The following is a 13321-nucleotide window of genomic DNA, read 5'->3' as shown; positions in this document are numbered from 1 at the left end:
GTATTATTTTTGACATTGATATTCCATGTTCAGTTTTTCCAACTGATTCTCTAAACAAATTTTTCAAAAAAAAAATTAATCTTTTTTGTATTCAATGTTGAGAATCGAACATGTGTAGGATAAAGGCTAATTGTTAAACGCATAATAGTTTTCATTTTATTCTCGTTCACCAAAATAACAAAATTAAAATAAAATTTTTTATCCTGATTCTGATTTTTATGTTATTTGTATCCACTATTGTTATTGGATTCAATTCGGGAACTTTTTTGTTGTTTCAATCGACTTTCATTTAAATTGTATTGTTTCCAATTTTTTTGTTTTGTGTAGTTTTTTTCGAATTTATTTCACAAAAAAATAAATTGGTGAATTATTCTGACATCAAAAAAACATTTTTAAAACTTTTTTGTAAGAGAAAATTTTTTTTACTAATTTTTTTTAATATCAATGAAAATAAATAAAAATTTTTCATTCAAAATTGTTGGCTATAATCAGTAAATTGATGTTCAGGCATTTGTGTTGCTGTTTGTAAAAATGCTTGATTCACTGATCTTTGCACTCGTTTTGTAAATGAATCCGTATTGGATGTTTGTGATGTAGATGATGATCTTGAATGACTACCATGTTGTTGATTGGATGGCACGTCCGTATTTTCTGCAATATTCATCGCTACGGTTGGTAATTGGCTTGAAATTGATCCTCCTTTTCTATTGCGTGCTGGTTGATTAATCAAACGATTATTTTTAATCGATACTTCTTTTCAAACGTATAATAATTTTCATTTGTTTTTTTCACCAAAAAATTACCAAACATAATAGAATCAACCATTTTTTCCGGATTCTGATTTTTATTGTTTTTTTTTTTTTTGTTTCCACTATATCGGATTCAAATTGTTTTGAATAGCTCTATTTTTTGAATTCATTTTACAAAACAAAAAAACTGTGTTTGAGTTTTGTAAGAGAAAATATTTTTTTTTTTTTTAATTTTTTTTTTTTTTTTTTTTTGAGTAATTTTTTTTAATAATATCAATGAAAATAAAAAATAAAATAAAAAATAAAAAATTTTCATTTAAAATTTTTGAGTATAATCAGTGAATGGATGTTCAGACATTTGTGCTGCTGTTTGTAAAAATATTTGATTCACTGATCTTTGCATTCGTCTTCTAAACGAATCCGTACTGGATGATTGTGATCTTGATGATGATGATGATGATGTTCTTGAATGACCACCATGCCTTGATCGTTGTTTATGGTATTTCTGAGGCTTATTTTCTGCAATATTCATTGCTACGGTTGATGATTGTCTTGACATTGATTTTCCTTTTCTATAGTGGAATGCTGCTGATAATGATTTTGCTTCCGAAAGTAAATTTTCTAAAAACGAATCGTTCTGGTCTATATTCATAGTGGCAAACCGACAATGTGCAGTATCATAAAAATATTTGCCCTTAGTTGTATAAAGCTCTTTGAAAAACCAAATATAATAATCGATTGGTTTATTGTATATTTTTGGTTTAATCATAGCTTCATAGTACAGAAAATCTTCTTGTTCTGCACTTATAACTGGATTTGGACCTTCTAAGAATTTACGCCTAAATTTAGATAAAGGATATTCAACCTCATTATCTTCATCTTTTAATCTTTTTTTAAATATTTCAATGAATTCTTTTAAATCAATACGGTCATTTTCTGTAATAGGTATAGATCGTTCGATTTCTTCAATTTCATTAAGTATATAAGCTCGAAAATGTTTATCTTCTGATTCTGAGTTATCAATCATTTTATGTAAATAATCTTTGTCCTCATAAGTCAGGATTGGTTTAATATCACTCGTACTGTTTTGTTGATTTTCTTGCGACAATTCACGCAATAAAGGTTTGACATAGTCGTCTCTAAATAGTATTGCCTCTTTCGTTTTGGAAAAATCATTCTGAGCCTGACTCTGGAGATCCAACATTTTTTTAAGAATCGAATTTCTGTATTCTTTTTTTACCGAACTTTCATCGATCTCTTGTTTTATAAGGTCCATTTCTTCATTGGTTAATATTGGTCTAATACGATATTCTAATGAATATAAGGCCGTTTCATTTGCTTTTTTCTCTTTTGATCTGAAAAGTTTTTTTAACTTTTCTGCAAAACCAGAATTCTTAATATCATTTATAATCTCTTTCTCCATGTTATTTCTGGTTCCTCCAAATCGCAAAATTTGTTCACTAATTCTTGTCTCTTTGTTGACAAGATCAATTTCCATTTCTTCGTATGCTTTTTCTATTTTTTCATCTAATTTCTTTAATTGTTCGTCAAATTCATTTTCTTTTTCTTTATATTCGTTATTGAGAGCTTCATAATCACTATTTGCATTTTTACTTTTTTTTGATAGTTTATCCAATTTATTCAATCTATTTATATAATTTCTTTCTTGATTATCCCATGCATTCATAAGATTTTGTTTTTCATCCAAGAGATCATAGTATGGATATCTAATTCCTTCATCGTATGTTTTCTTTGCAACATCCGAATATCCTTCGGTGTTGATTGGATATAATTTTTTTCTCAACGAATTGCATTTTCGTACTTGATCAAAAAATTTTCTCTTAAGTTCATCTATTCGAGCATCAGCTTCACTTTTTTTTTTAGCCATTCTTTCTGTCATCATTTGTATTTGTTGTTCTAATCGTTCTCTGGACTTTCTTTCTTCTTCATCCAAACTTTGATTAAAATATCTTTGATGTTCTTCTAATTGTTCTCTGGAAAATTTTTCTTGATTTTCTAATTGTTTTTTGGTTAAACTTTGTTCTGCCTCAAATTTTTCTTGTTGAGCTAATCTATCTTCTTCGGCTATTCTTCTCTGTTCAGCCAATTTTTGATTCATCGATTGTTCTTGTTCAGCCAATTTTTCTTCATACCTACTTTTTTCTTCTGCCAATTTTTCATTCATTAATTTTTCTAGTTTGGCTATTTCTTCATTCATTTTATTTCGTTGTTCTTCTAATTGGTCTTTTGCTGATTTTTGTAGTTCATCAAATTCTTTTTTCATCGATTCTTCTTTTTCGGTAAATTGCTTTTGTGTTGCTAATTGTTCATCAATTATTCTTTGTTTTTCTTCTAATTCTTTTTTCATCAATTTTTCTAGATTTTCTATTTTTTCATTCATTATTTTTCGTTGATTTTCCAGTTCATTTTGGGCTGATATTTGTTGTTCGGCTAATTCTGCATCCATTAATTTTTTTTGTTTATCCAATTCTTCAATCATCAATTTTCTTTCTTTGTCTAATTTTTCTTCAGTTATTCTTTGTTGTTCGGCTAGTCTTTCTTTTTCTTGTAATAGTTCATTGGCTAATTTTATTTGTTTTTCTAATCGTTCGTCAGCTAATTTTTGATCTAGGGCAAATTTTTCATTGGCTAATTTTAATTGATCTTCTAATCGTTTGTCAGCTTTTTTTTGTTGTTCGGCTAATTTTACATTCATCAATTCATCTTTTTCAGCCAATTTTTTATTCATCAATTCATCTTTTTCAGCCAATTTTTTATTCATCAATTCATCTTTTTCAGCCAATTTTTCATTCATCAAATTTTCTAGATCGGCATATCGTTTATTGGCTAATCTATTTTGTTCTTGTAATCGATCTTCAGCTAATCTTTTTTCATTGACTAGTTTTTCTTTTTCTTCTGATAGTTCACTGGCTAATTTTAGTTGTTTTTCTAATTGTTCTTGTGCAAATTTTTGATGTTTTTCTATCTCTTCTTTAGATAATTTGTCTAGTTTGGATAATCTTCCTTGTTCTTCTAATTGATCTTTCATTAATTTCTCCAGATCATCAAATCGTTTTTTGGCTAATTCATCGTGTTTTTGTAATCGTTCATCAGCTAATCTTTGTTGTTCGGCTAATCTTTGGTCGGCTAATACTTGTTGCTCGTCTAATTCTTTTTTGGCTAATTGTTTTAGTTGGGCTATTCGTTCATCAGCTAATCTTTTTTGTTCGGCCAATTGTTCATTCAGCGATTTTTCTAGTTCGGCTAATTTTTCATTCTTCAATTTTTCTTGTGCAGCCAATTTTTCATTCATCAAGTTTTCTAGTTCGGCATATTGTTGTTCGGCTAAGCTTCGTTGTACTTCTAATCGTTGTTCGGCTAAGCTTCGTTGTTCTTCTAATCGTTCATCAGCTAATCTTATTTGTTCGGCTAGTCTATCTTTTTCTTCTAATAGTTGTCTGACTATTTTTTGTTGTTCGGCTAATTCTTTTTTGGTTAAATTATATTGTGTTTCTATCTCTTCTTTAGATAATTTTTCTTGATTGGTCAATTTTCCTTGTTCGTCTAATTGTTTATTCATTAATTCTTCTAGTTGGGCAAATCGTTCATCGGCTAATCTTTGTTGTTTTTGTAATCGTTCATCGGCTAATCTATATTCTTCGGCTAATTTTTCATCAGTTTCTTTTTTCTGTTGGGCCAATTTATCATTCATCTCTTTTTTTAAATCGGCCAATTTTTTTTTCCATAATTTTTTCTTTTTGTCTAATTTCTCTGTGGCTAATCTTTGCTCCTCGGCTAATTGTTCTTCATATTTTGTTTGTTGTTCGGCTAATTTTTCATCAAACAATTTTTGTTGTTTGGCCAAATTTTCATTCATCAATTTTTCTTGTTGGGCTATTTTTTCATTCATCGATCTTTCTTTTTCTGCCAATTGTTCTTCAGCTGATTTTCGTTGTTTTACTAAAAGTTCTTCAGCTGATTGTTTCTCTTCGAGTAATTTTTCTTTTTCTTTTATTATTTCTTGTAATAATTTTTCTTGTTTTGCTAATTTTTGTTTTTTTATTTCATTTTGGTTTTTCAATTCTTCTATAGTTGATTGATCTTGTATGCAAATTCTATCTAGTTCGTCTAATTCTTCTTCCATTCTTCTTTTTTGATCTTCTAATCGTTCTTCATATATTTGTTGTTGTTCGGCCAATTGTTCATTCATCGATTCTTCTAGTTTGGCTATTCGTTCTTCGGCTAATTTTTTCTCTTGGGCTAATTTTTCGTCGGCTAATTCTTGTTGTCTGTCCAATTCTTTTTTGGTTTTATCTTTTTGTTCTTGTATTTGTTTTTCGGCCGATTGTCTTTGTTCTTCTAATTTTTCATCAAACAATTTTTGTTGTTTGGCCAAATTTTCATTCATCAATTTTTCTTGTTCGGCCAATTTTTCATTCATCGATTTTTCTAGTTCGGCTAATCGTTGTTCTGCTGATTTTTTCTCTTCGGCTATTTTTTCTTTTTCATTTTTTAGTTCTTGTATCAATGCTTCTTGTTGTTCTAATTTAATTGCTCTTAATTTTAGTAATTTTTCTAAGTCTTTTACAGTTGATTGTTCTTGTAAGCAAATTCCATCTATTTCGGCCATTTGGTCTTCCATTATTCTTTTTTGATCTTCATATCGTTTGTCAGCTATTCTTTGTTGTTCGGCAAATTTTTCATCCATCAATTCTTTTTGTTTGTCTAAATCCTCTTTGGCCAAATTTCGTTGTTCGGCTAATTGCTTTTCGGCTAATCTTTGCTGTTCGGCTAATTGTTCATCAAACGATTTTTGCTGTTCGGCTAATTTTTCATCAAACAATTTTTGTTGTGCGGCTAATTTTTCATCAGATAATTTTTTTTGTTTATCCATTTCTTCAATCTTTAATTGTTTTTCTTTGTCAAATTTTTCTTCCATCAATCTTTTTTCTTTGGCTAATTTTTCATCAAACAATTTTTGTTGTGCGGCTAATTTTTCATCATCTAATTGTTTTTGTTCATTCAATTTTTTATTCATGAATTCTTTTAGTTTGTCTATTTGTTCTTTGGCTAATTTTTGTTGTTTTTCGAATTCTTCTTTAGTTACTTGTTCTTGTTCGGACGATTTTCCTTCTGCGGCTAATTGTGCATTCATCGATCTTTTTTGTTCTTCTAATTGTTCTTCATATTTTGTTTGTTGTTCGGCCAATTTTTCATTAAACAATTCTTCTTGTTTCTCCAATTTTTCATTCATCAATTTGTCTTGTTGGGCTATTTTTTCATTCATCGATCTTTCTTGTTCTGCCAATTGTTCTTCAGCTGATTTTCGTTGTTTTACTAAAAGTTCATCAGCTGATTTTTTCTCTTCGACTAGTCTTTCTTTTTCTTTTATTAGTTCTTGTATTAATTTTTCTTGTTTGGCTAATTTTTGTCCTTTTAATTCATTTTGGTTTTTCAATTCTTCTATAGTTGATTGATCTTGTTTGCAAATTTTATCTAGTTCGTCTAATTCTTGCTCCATTATTCCTTTTTCTTTTTCTAATCGCTCTTCATATATTGCTTGTTGTTCGGCCAATTTTTCATTCATAAATTTTTCTTGTTTGTCAAATTGTGCTTTGGTTAATTTCTGTTGTTCGTCAAATTGTGCTTTGGCTAATCCCTGTTGTTTGACTAATTGTTCCTCGGCTAATCTTTGCTGTTCGGCTAAATTTTCATCAAACAATTTTTGTTGTGCGGCTAATTTTTCATTAAACAATTCTTCTTGTTTAGCCAATTTTTCATTAAACAATTCTTCTTGTTTAGCCAATTTATCATTCATCAATTTTTCTTGTTGGGCTAATCGTTCATCATCTAATCTTTGTTGGTCTTCTAATTGTTTTTCTGCTAATTCATGTTGCTTAACTAATCTTTCTTTTTCTTTAATTAGTTCTTGTATCAATTTTTCTTGTCTGGCAATTTTTTCGGCTAATTTTTGTTGTTTTTTGAATTCTTCTTCAGTTCCTTGTTTGGCTAATTGATCTATCATTAATCTTTTTTGTTCTTCAGCTTCTCTTTGTTGTTCAGCTAATTGTTCTGCAGCTTTTCTTTGTTGTTCGGCTAATTGTTCTTTGGCTGATGTCTGCTGTTCGTCTAATTGTTTTTGGGATAATCTTTGCTGTTCGGCTAATTTGTCTTTGGCAAATTGTTGTATTTGTTCCAATTTTTCATTATACAATTTTGCTATATGGGCAATTTTTTTATTCATCAATTCATCTTTTTCAGCCAATTTTACATTCATCAATTTTACTTCGTCGTCGAATTGTTTTTTAGCTAAACTCTGTCGTTGCTCAAATTGTTCTTGAGCTATTCTTTGCTGTTCGACTAGTCTTTCTTTTTCTTGTAATAGTTGTTCTATTACATTTCGTTGTTTTTTGATTTCTGCTTTTGTTAATTGTTCTTGTCGAGATAATGTTTCTAGTCTGGCTAATTGTTCTTTGTTTAATCTTATTTGTTCTTCTAATAGTTTTTCAGATATTCTTTGTCGTTCGTCAAATTGTTTTTTGGCTAATCTCTGTTGTTCGGCTAATTGTTCATTGGCTAATCTTTGCTGTTTGGCTAATTGTTCATTGGTCAAATTTTGTTGTTCGGCTAATTTTTCATCAAACAATTTTTGTTGTGCGGCTAATTTTTCATTCATCAATTTTGCTTTTTCAGCCAATTTTTCATTCATCAATTTTTCTAGTTCGGCAAATCGTTCTTCAGCTGATTTTTGCTGCACTACGAATCGTTCTTCATTTAATCTTAATTGTTCGGCTAGTCTTTCTTTTTCTTCTGTTATTTTTTGTACTAATTTTTGTTTTTTGGCTAATTTTTTTTTGTTCAATTTGTCTTTTTTTTCTAATTGTTTTTTAGTTAATTTTTCTTGTTTTGTCAATTTTTTTATGGACGAATTTCTTTCCGAAATCACGCTCGAATCATCTGATGATTCTGATTGAGGATTATACTCAATTACCTCGCCGGATGGTGCTTTAGTCCAAATTTTTTTCATCCTTATTATGATAGTTTGTTTTTCTGTTATTTTGTTTTGTGTTGAATCACCTTTAAGCTTTCCTGTAAGATTTTTCCAAGCTTTTTTTATTAATGAGACTGTTTGTTCATCTTTTTCCGGTTTTTCGACTTGGGACGAATCACTTGCTGTAATCATATTTCCACGATCAACTGCTGGTTTTGATAATGATGATTGCTCGCTTAAAACGCTGGTTGGTGCTTGTTGCTTCTTGAATTCATGCCAAATTTTTTCAAGACTTTCGTTTGTTTGACTTGCTTTTGGTTTCGATTCTGATTGTGCTCTTCTTAACACGCTGACCGGTGTTTGTGTCTTATTATCTCTGTATGAATTCCTTCTTAGGATTTTCGTTGGTTCATCTTCTGTTGTTTTCGATCCATGCGTTGAGCTTTTCATTGAATTCCCTTTTTTTATTAATTTATTATCAGTTTCTCCAATTGTAGTCCCTCCCACTGTCATTTCAAACTTTTTGTCAAATTCATTTCGAAATTTATTCCTTGTGTCTATAAAGTTTTTCGACCATTCTTTCAGCTGATCCTCATTTCCGGATTCAGGAAAATCTGTATTTTTTATTGTTTCACGATAAACATCGAGATGTTCTTGATTCAAAGTCGGGATCATTTTTGCCAAAATTGGATCGTCCTTTATTTCTTCAATCGCACTTTCATTCCCTGTTGATATTTTGTCCAATTCTAATCGATTTTTTCGGATATTTTCATACTGTCGACGAGCTTCCGATCGGATCAGTTCTTCTCTTTTCAGTTGTTCTTCACTATTCCCTTTCGAAAAAGGCCATAAACTTTTGAAATATTTTTTAGCTTTCGTCTTAAAACCGGTTGGTTGTTCGTAATATTTTTCTGGATCTTTATTGAAATCATCCCAGAAACTCGGATCTTTTTTCGAATCTGCCTCGATTTGTGAATTGATTTGCTTTTTGATTTTGTTCAATTCTTTTTTCGGTATTTTCACATTTTCTTGTTTTTTGATTTGTTGTGCTTCTCCATTCTCACTTGTTTGTTTAGGAACATTTGTGAAATATTGTTTATCTTGAATATCCACTTCATGGTCATAAACCGCGCGAATGTATTCCTTTTCATATTTTTGTCGAAATTTCTCTGCTTTGTAAGCTTCTTTTGCCATGAATTCTGTGTTATACTCCTTTCTCCAAAATTTAATACATGAGTATAACAAATACAAGAATAGTCCGATTCCTGCACCAATTGCTATTCCTTTCCATATCCAATCATCACCTCCATCCTCACTCTTGCCACAAGGTTTTTTCGCCACGATTGGTTGACATGATTTATCAAACAATCGTCTTGTTTCTTTGTCATTGCGGTCGGAATAGTCTGGATCACATTCATACAACACTTTGGTTTCGCATTTTAGGACATCATATACAAAGCAACAAAAATTCCAACTTTCAGTGTACTGTGTGTTGAGAAAAAAAAACATATTATGATTTGATTGGAACAATAATTATTGAATCAACTTACATAATGTTTAAATGTTATTTGCCATTTTTCAATCGCATTTATTTGACAAATTCGATAATTTTCTTTAGTCGTTTGATGATTGGACGTTCCTTTACATTTGCTTGGTACACCATATACTGTTTTATATGGTATCATATTTCTGTCAAATGACTTTTTATCATGAGCATTATTAGCGACAATCAGTTGAATGAAATAGCAAAATAAAATAGTATTCTTCATAAACATAATAGTATTCATATATTCTCATTCACCAAAATTACAAAATAAAATAAACATTTTTTCCCATTCGGACTCTGATTTTTATGTTTTTCATTCCACTATTGTTATTGAATTCTATTTCGAGCTTTCAACAATTGAATTTGAACATTTTTTTTTCAATCGAACACTTTAATCATTCATTTATTCAAGAAAAAAAATCCTTATACCTAAAGATTAGAGTATAAAATCGAACATTTAAATTTCATTATTGTTTCAAATCGATAAAAAAATTATGAAAATTCAAGTTAATCAAGTTCAATTAAAGTTCGACTAATGGATTGTTAGCGAGGAGTTAACAAGTTCTATAAAGAAATTATGCGAAAACTTACTCTCTTCCTCTTCGACTCATGTTGAAAGTTTCAAAAAAACTGCTTGGTTAGAAAATAAATGAGAAACATTTTATTTTTTTTTGTGTAAATTTTTTTTACAAATATCAATGAAATATAAATATTAAAAAAAAATATTTTTCATTTAAAATTGTTGACTATAATCAGTAAATTGATGTTCAGACATTTGTGTTGCTGTTTGTAAAAATGCTTGATTCACTGATCTTTGAACTCGTTTTGTCAACGAATCAGTATTGGATGTTTGTGTTGAGGATGATGATGATTTAGGTTGAACACCATACTTTGATTGTTGTTGATTGGATGATGGTATGGCCGTATTTTCTGCAATATTCATCGCCAATGCTGGTGTTAGTTTTGACATTGATTTTACATATTCATATTGCCGAACTGATTCGGTAAATAAATTTTTCAAAAATAAATTATTTTTTTTTGTATTCAATGTTGAGAATCGAACATGTGTAGGATCATAAAAATATTTGCCTTTAGTTGCAAAAAGCTCTTTAAAATACCAAACATTATAATCGATTGGTTTATTGAATATTTTTGGTTTAATGATTGCTTCAAAGTAAAGAAAATCTTCTTGTGGGGCACTTATAGTTGGATTTGGACCAGGCACATATTTACGCTTAAAATTAGATATAGGATATTCTGGTTTATTTGGATCATCAGATAATCTTTCTTTGAATATTTTTAAAAATTCTATTACAAAATCATGATCACTTTCATTATAAGGTTCGGTTTGTAGCCATTGTTTAATATGATTAATTATAATAACACGATAATTTCTATGTATTTTTTTTGGCACAGACAATTTTTGATTTATATAACGTTGATCCTCATAAGTCAGAAATGGTTTAATTTTACTCTTATCGGATTGAAGATTTTCATTCAATAATTTCTGATATAATGGTTTAAAATAATCATCTCTAAATAATATTGCCTCTTTTGTTTTGCTTATATCTTTTTCAGCTAAACTTTGAAATTCCAACATTTTTTTAAGAATCGACATTCTATATTCTTTTTTTTCCGAACTTTGTTCGATTGCTTGTTTTAAATTGTTTATTTCGTCATCGGTAATTATTGGTTCAATACGATATTCTAATGGATCTAACACCACTAAGGATTCATTTGTTTTTTTATCTTTTGTTTTGAAAATACCCTTAAACATTCTTCCTAAACCAGATTTATTTTTCTGTTCATTTTCCGAAAATGATGTTAATTTTGATTTTGATTTTAATAAATCATTTTTAATATCATTTTCGGTTTTTTTTCGATTTTTTCCAAACCATTCAATTTGTTTTGAAATTTCCTTTTGTTTTGCATTCAAATCCTTTTCCATTTGTTTTTTTGCTTCATTAATTTTTTTAACCAATTCTTTTGCTTTTTTGTGAAATCTTTTTTGGTTGTTTTCATATTCTCTTTTGGCAATGTCGCGATAAACACCTTTTTTCCATTCTTCATATTTTGCCTTCATAATTTCCCATGAATTTATAAGATTTTTCTTTTCATCCATTAGATCATAGTATGGATATTTTAATCCATCTTCGTATGTTTTTTTTGCTAATTCAGAAAATATTGGTATTTTGATTTCTGGTTCAGATTTTTCCGTTGTGGTGGCTGGAAAATTTGTTGATTCTTGATTTGCTGTTATAGTTTTGTTGTCCCACTTTCTTAATGATTCAGATGAAAGTTCATCATCTTTATTTTTATCTTTTAAATCGATCAATGACTCTATTCCTGTATTTTTGTCTGTTTGTGGTTTTTTGGCTTTTTTCTCATATTGTTCGGACGTTTGACTTTCTGTACGTACAAGAGGTGTAGTCATATTAACTATTTCATCATCATCATCATCAAAAAGAAACTTTGGTTTATTTTTTTGCAATCGTTGTAGAATAATTAAATCTGCATCAGATCCAGTCTCCTTATAACGATTACTTTGAAAATCTAGTTTTTTTTGATACTCTTCAAGTTCTATTTCGTGTATTTTTCTTAATTCTGATATTTTTCTTTTTGCTTCATTCTTAAGATATTCATCATCTTTGTTTTGGTAAACACTGACGCTGTCTGTTTGTGGTTTTTTGGTTTTTTCTTTATATTGTTCGGTCGTTTGACTTTCATCTAGTTTTGATGTCGATTGTTGCTCGTTTACATCGCTGACTGTTGACTCTGTTTTTTTGACTATGGACGAATCACTAGTAAGTATTTTTGTGCCTTGATCATTTGCTGGTTTCGGTGTAGATTGTTGCTCGTTTATTAAACTGAGATTTGATGGATTTTCAACTTGGGACGAATCACTTGATAGAATTTTGGTTGTTTGACTATCTGTTGGTTTCAATGTCGATTGTTCTATGTTAGCTATTTCGCTGGATGTAATTGGTTGTTCCTTGAATTCAGACAAAATTTCTTTTGAACTTTCATTTGTTTGACTTCCTTTTGGTTTCGTTGTTGATTCTGTCCTTATCATGCTGACCGGTGTTTTTGTCTTTTTATCTTTGTATCTTCTTAGGATTTTCGTTATTTCATCTTCTGTTGTTTTCGATCCATGCGTCGAGCTTTTCAACCAATTTTCATTTTTTTTTAATCCTTTATCAGATTCTCCAATTGTAGTCCCTCCCAATGTCATTTCGAACTTTTTGTCAAATTCATTTCGTAACCTATTCCTTGTGTCTTTGAAATTTTTCGTGTATATTTCCAGTTGATCCATTGATCCAGATTCCGGAAAGTCTGTAGTTTTTATGGTTTCACGATAAACATCGACCTGTTCTTGATTCAAAGTCCTGAGCGTTTTTGCCAAAAGAGGATCGTCGTTTATTCCTTCAATCGAACTTTCATTCCCTGTTGATATTTTGTCCAATTCTAATCGATTTTTTCGGATATTTTCATACTGTCGACGAGCTTCCGATCGGATCAGTTCTTCTCTTTTCAGTTGTTCTTCACTATTGCCTTTCGAAAAAGGCCATAACCTTTTGAAATATTTTTTAGCTTTCGTCTTAAAACCGGTTGGTTGTTTATATTTGTCTGGATCTTTATTGAAATCATCCCAGAAACTCGGATCATTTTTCGAATCTGCCTCGATTTGTGAATTGATTTTCTTATTGATTTTTTTCAAATCTTTGTTCGACATTTTTGCAGTTTCTTGTTTTTTGATTGGTTGTGCTTCTCCATTCTCACTTGTTTGTTTAGGAGCATTTGTGAAATATTGTTTATCTTGAAATTCAACTTCATGGTCATAAACCGCACGAATGAATTCCTTTTCATATTTTTGTTGAAATTTTTCTGCTTTGTAAGCTTTTTTTTGCCATCAATTTTGTGTTATACTCTTTTCTCCAAAATTGAGCACAGTCGTATATCAAACCCAACAATAGTGCGACTCCTGCACCAATTCCTAATACTTTCCATATCGTATCATCACTTTTTTTCTTCTAT

The 13321-nt window shown here is 29.7% G+C and overlaps 2 protein-coding genes across 2 annotated transcripts; both read right to left on the bottom strand.

The window, feature by feature from the left end:
• Positions 1-1036: 1036 nt before the first annotated feature.
• On the bottom strand, positions 1037-9650 carry LOC113791601 (uncharacterized). Its single transcript, XM_075822142.1, has 2 exons — positions 9291-9650; positions 1037-9225 (listed from the first exon to the last, which is right to left on the bottom strand). Exons 1-2 carry the CDS (start codon positions 9525-9527, stop codon positions 1066-1068), a joined length of 8397 nt encoding a protein of 2798 aa, XP_075678257.1. The 5' UTR covers positions 9528-9650; the 3' UTR covers positions 1037-1065.
• Positions 9651-9958: 308 nt separating this feature from the next.
• On the bottom strand, positions 9959-13192 carry LOC142645587 (uncharacterized). The gene has a single exon (XM_075822147.1). It carries the CDS (start codon positions 13017-13019, stop codon positions 10020-10022), a length of 3000 nt encoding a protein of 999 aa, XP_075678262.1. The 5' UTR covers positions 13020-13192; the 3' UTR covers positions 9959-10019.
• Between the last annotated feature and the right edge of the window lie 129 nt (positions 13193-13321).

Source organism: Dermatophagoides pteronyssinus, unplaced genomic scaffold (genome assembly GCF_027571235.1).
Source record: "Dermatophagoides pteronyssinus isolate colony J.1.1.1.1 unplaced genomic scaffold, Derpt_VIB-CSIC_2022.12 sq0015, whole genome shotgun sequence".
In the NCBI taxonomy this organism is placed as follows: Eukaryota; Metazoa; Arthropoda; class Arachnida; order Sarcoptiformes; family Pyroglyphidae; genus Dermatophagoides; species Dermatophagoides pteronyssinus.
This window is presented reverse-complemented; position numbering and strand designations above follow the sequence as displayed.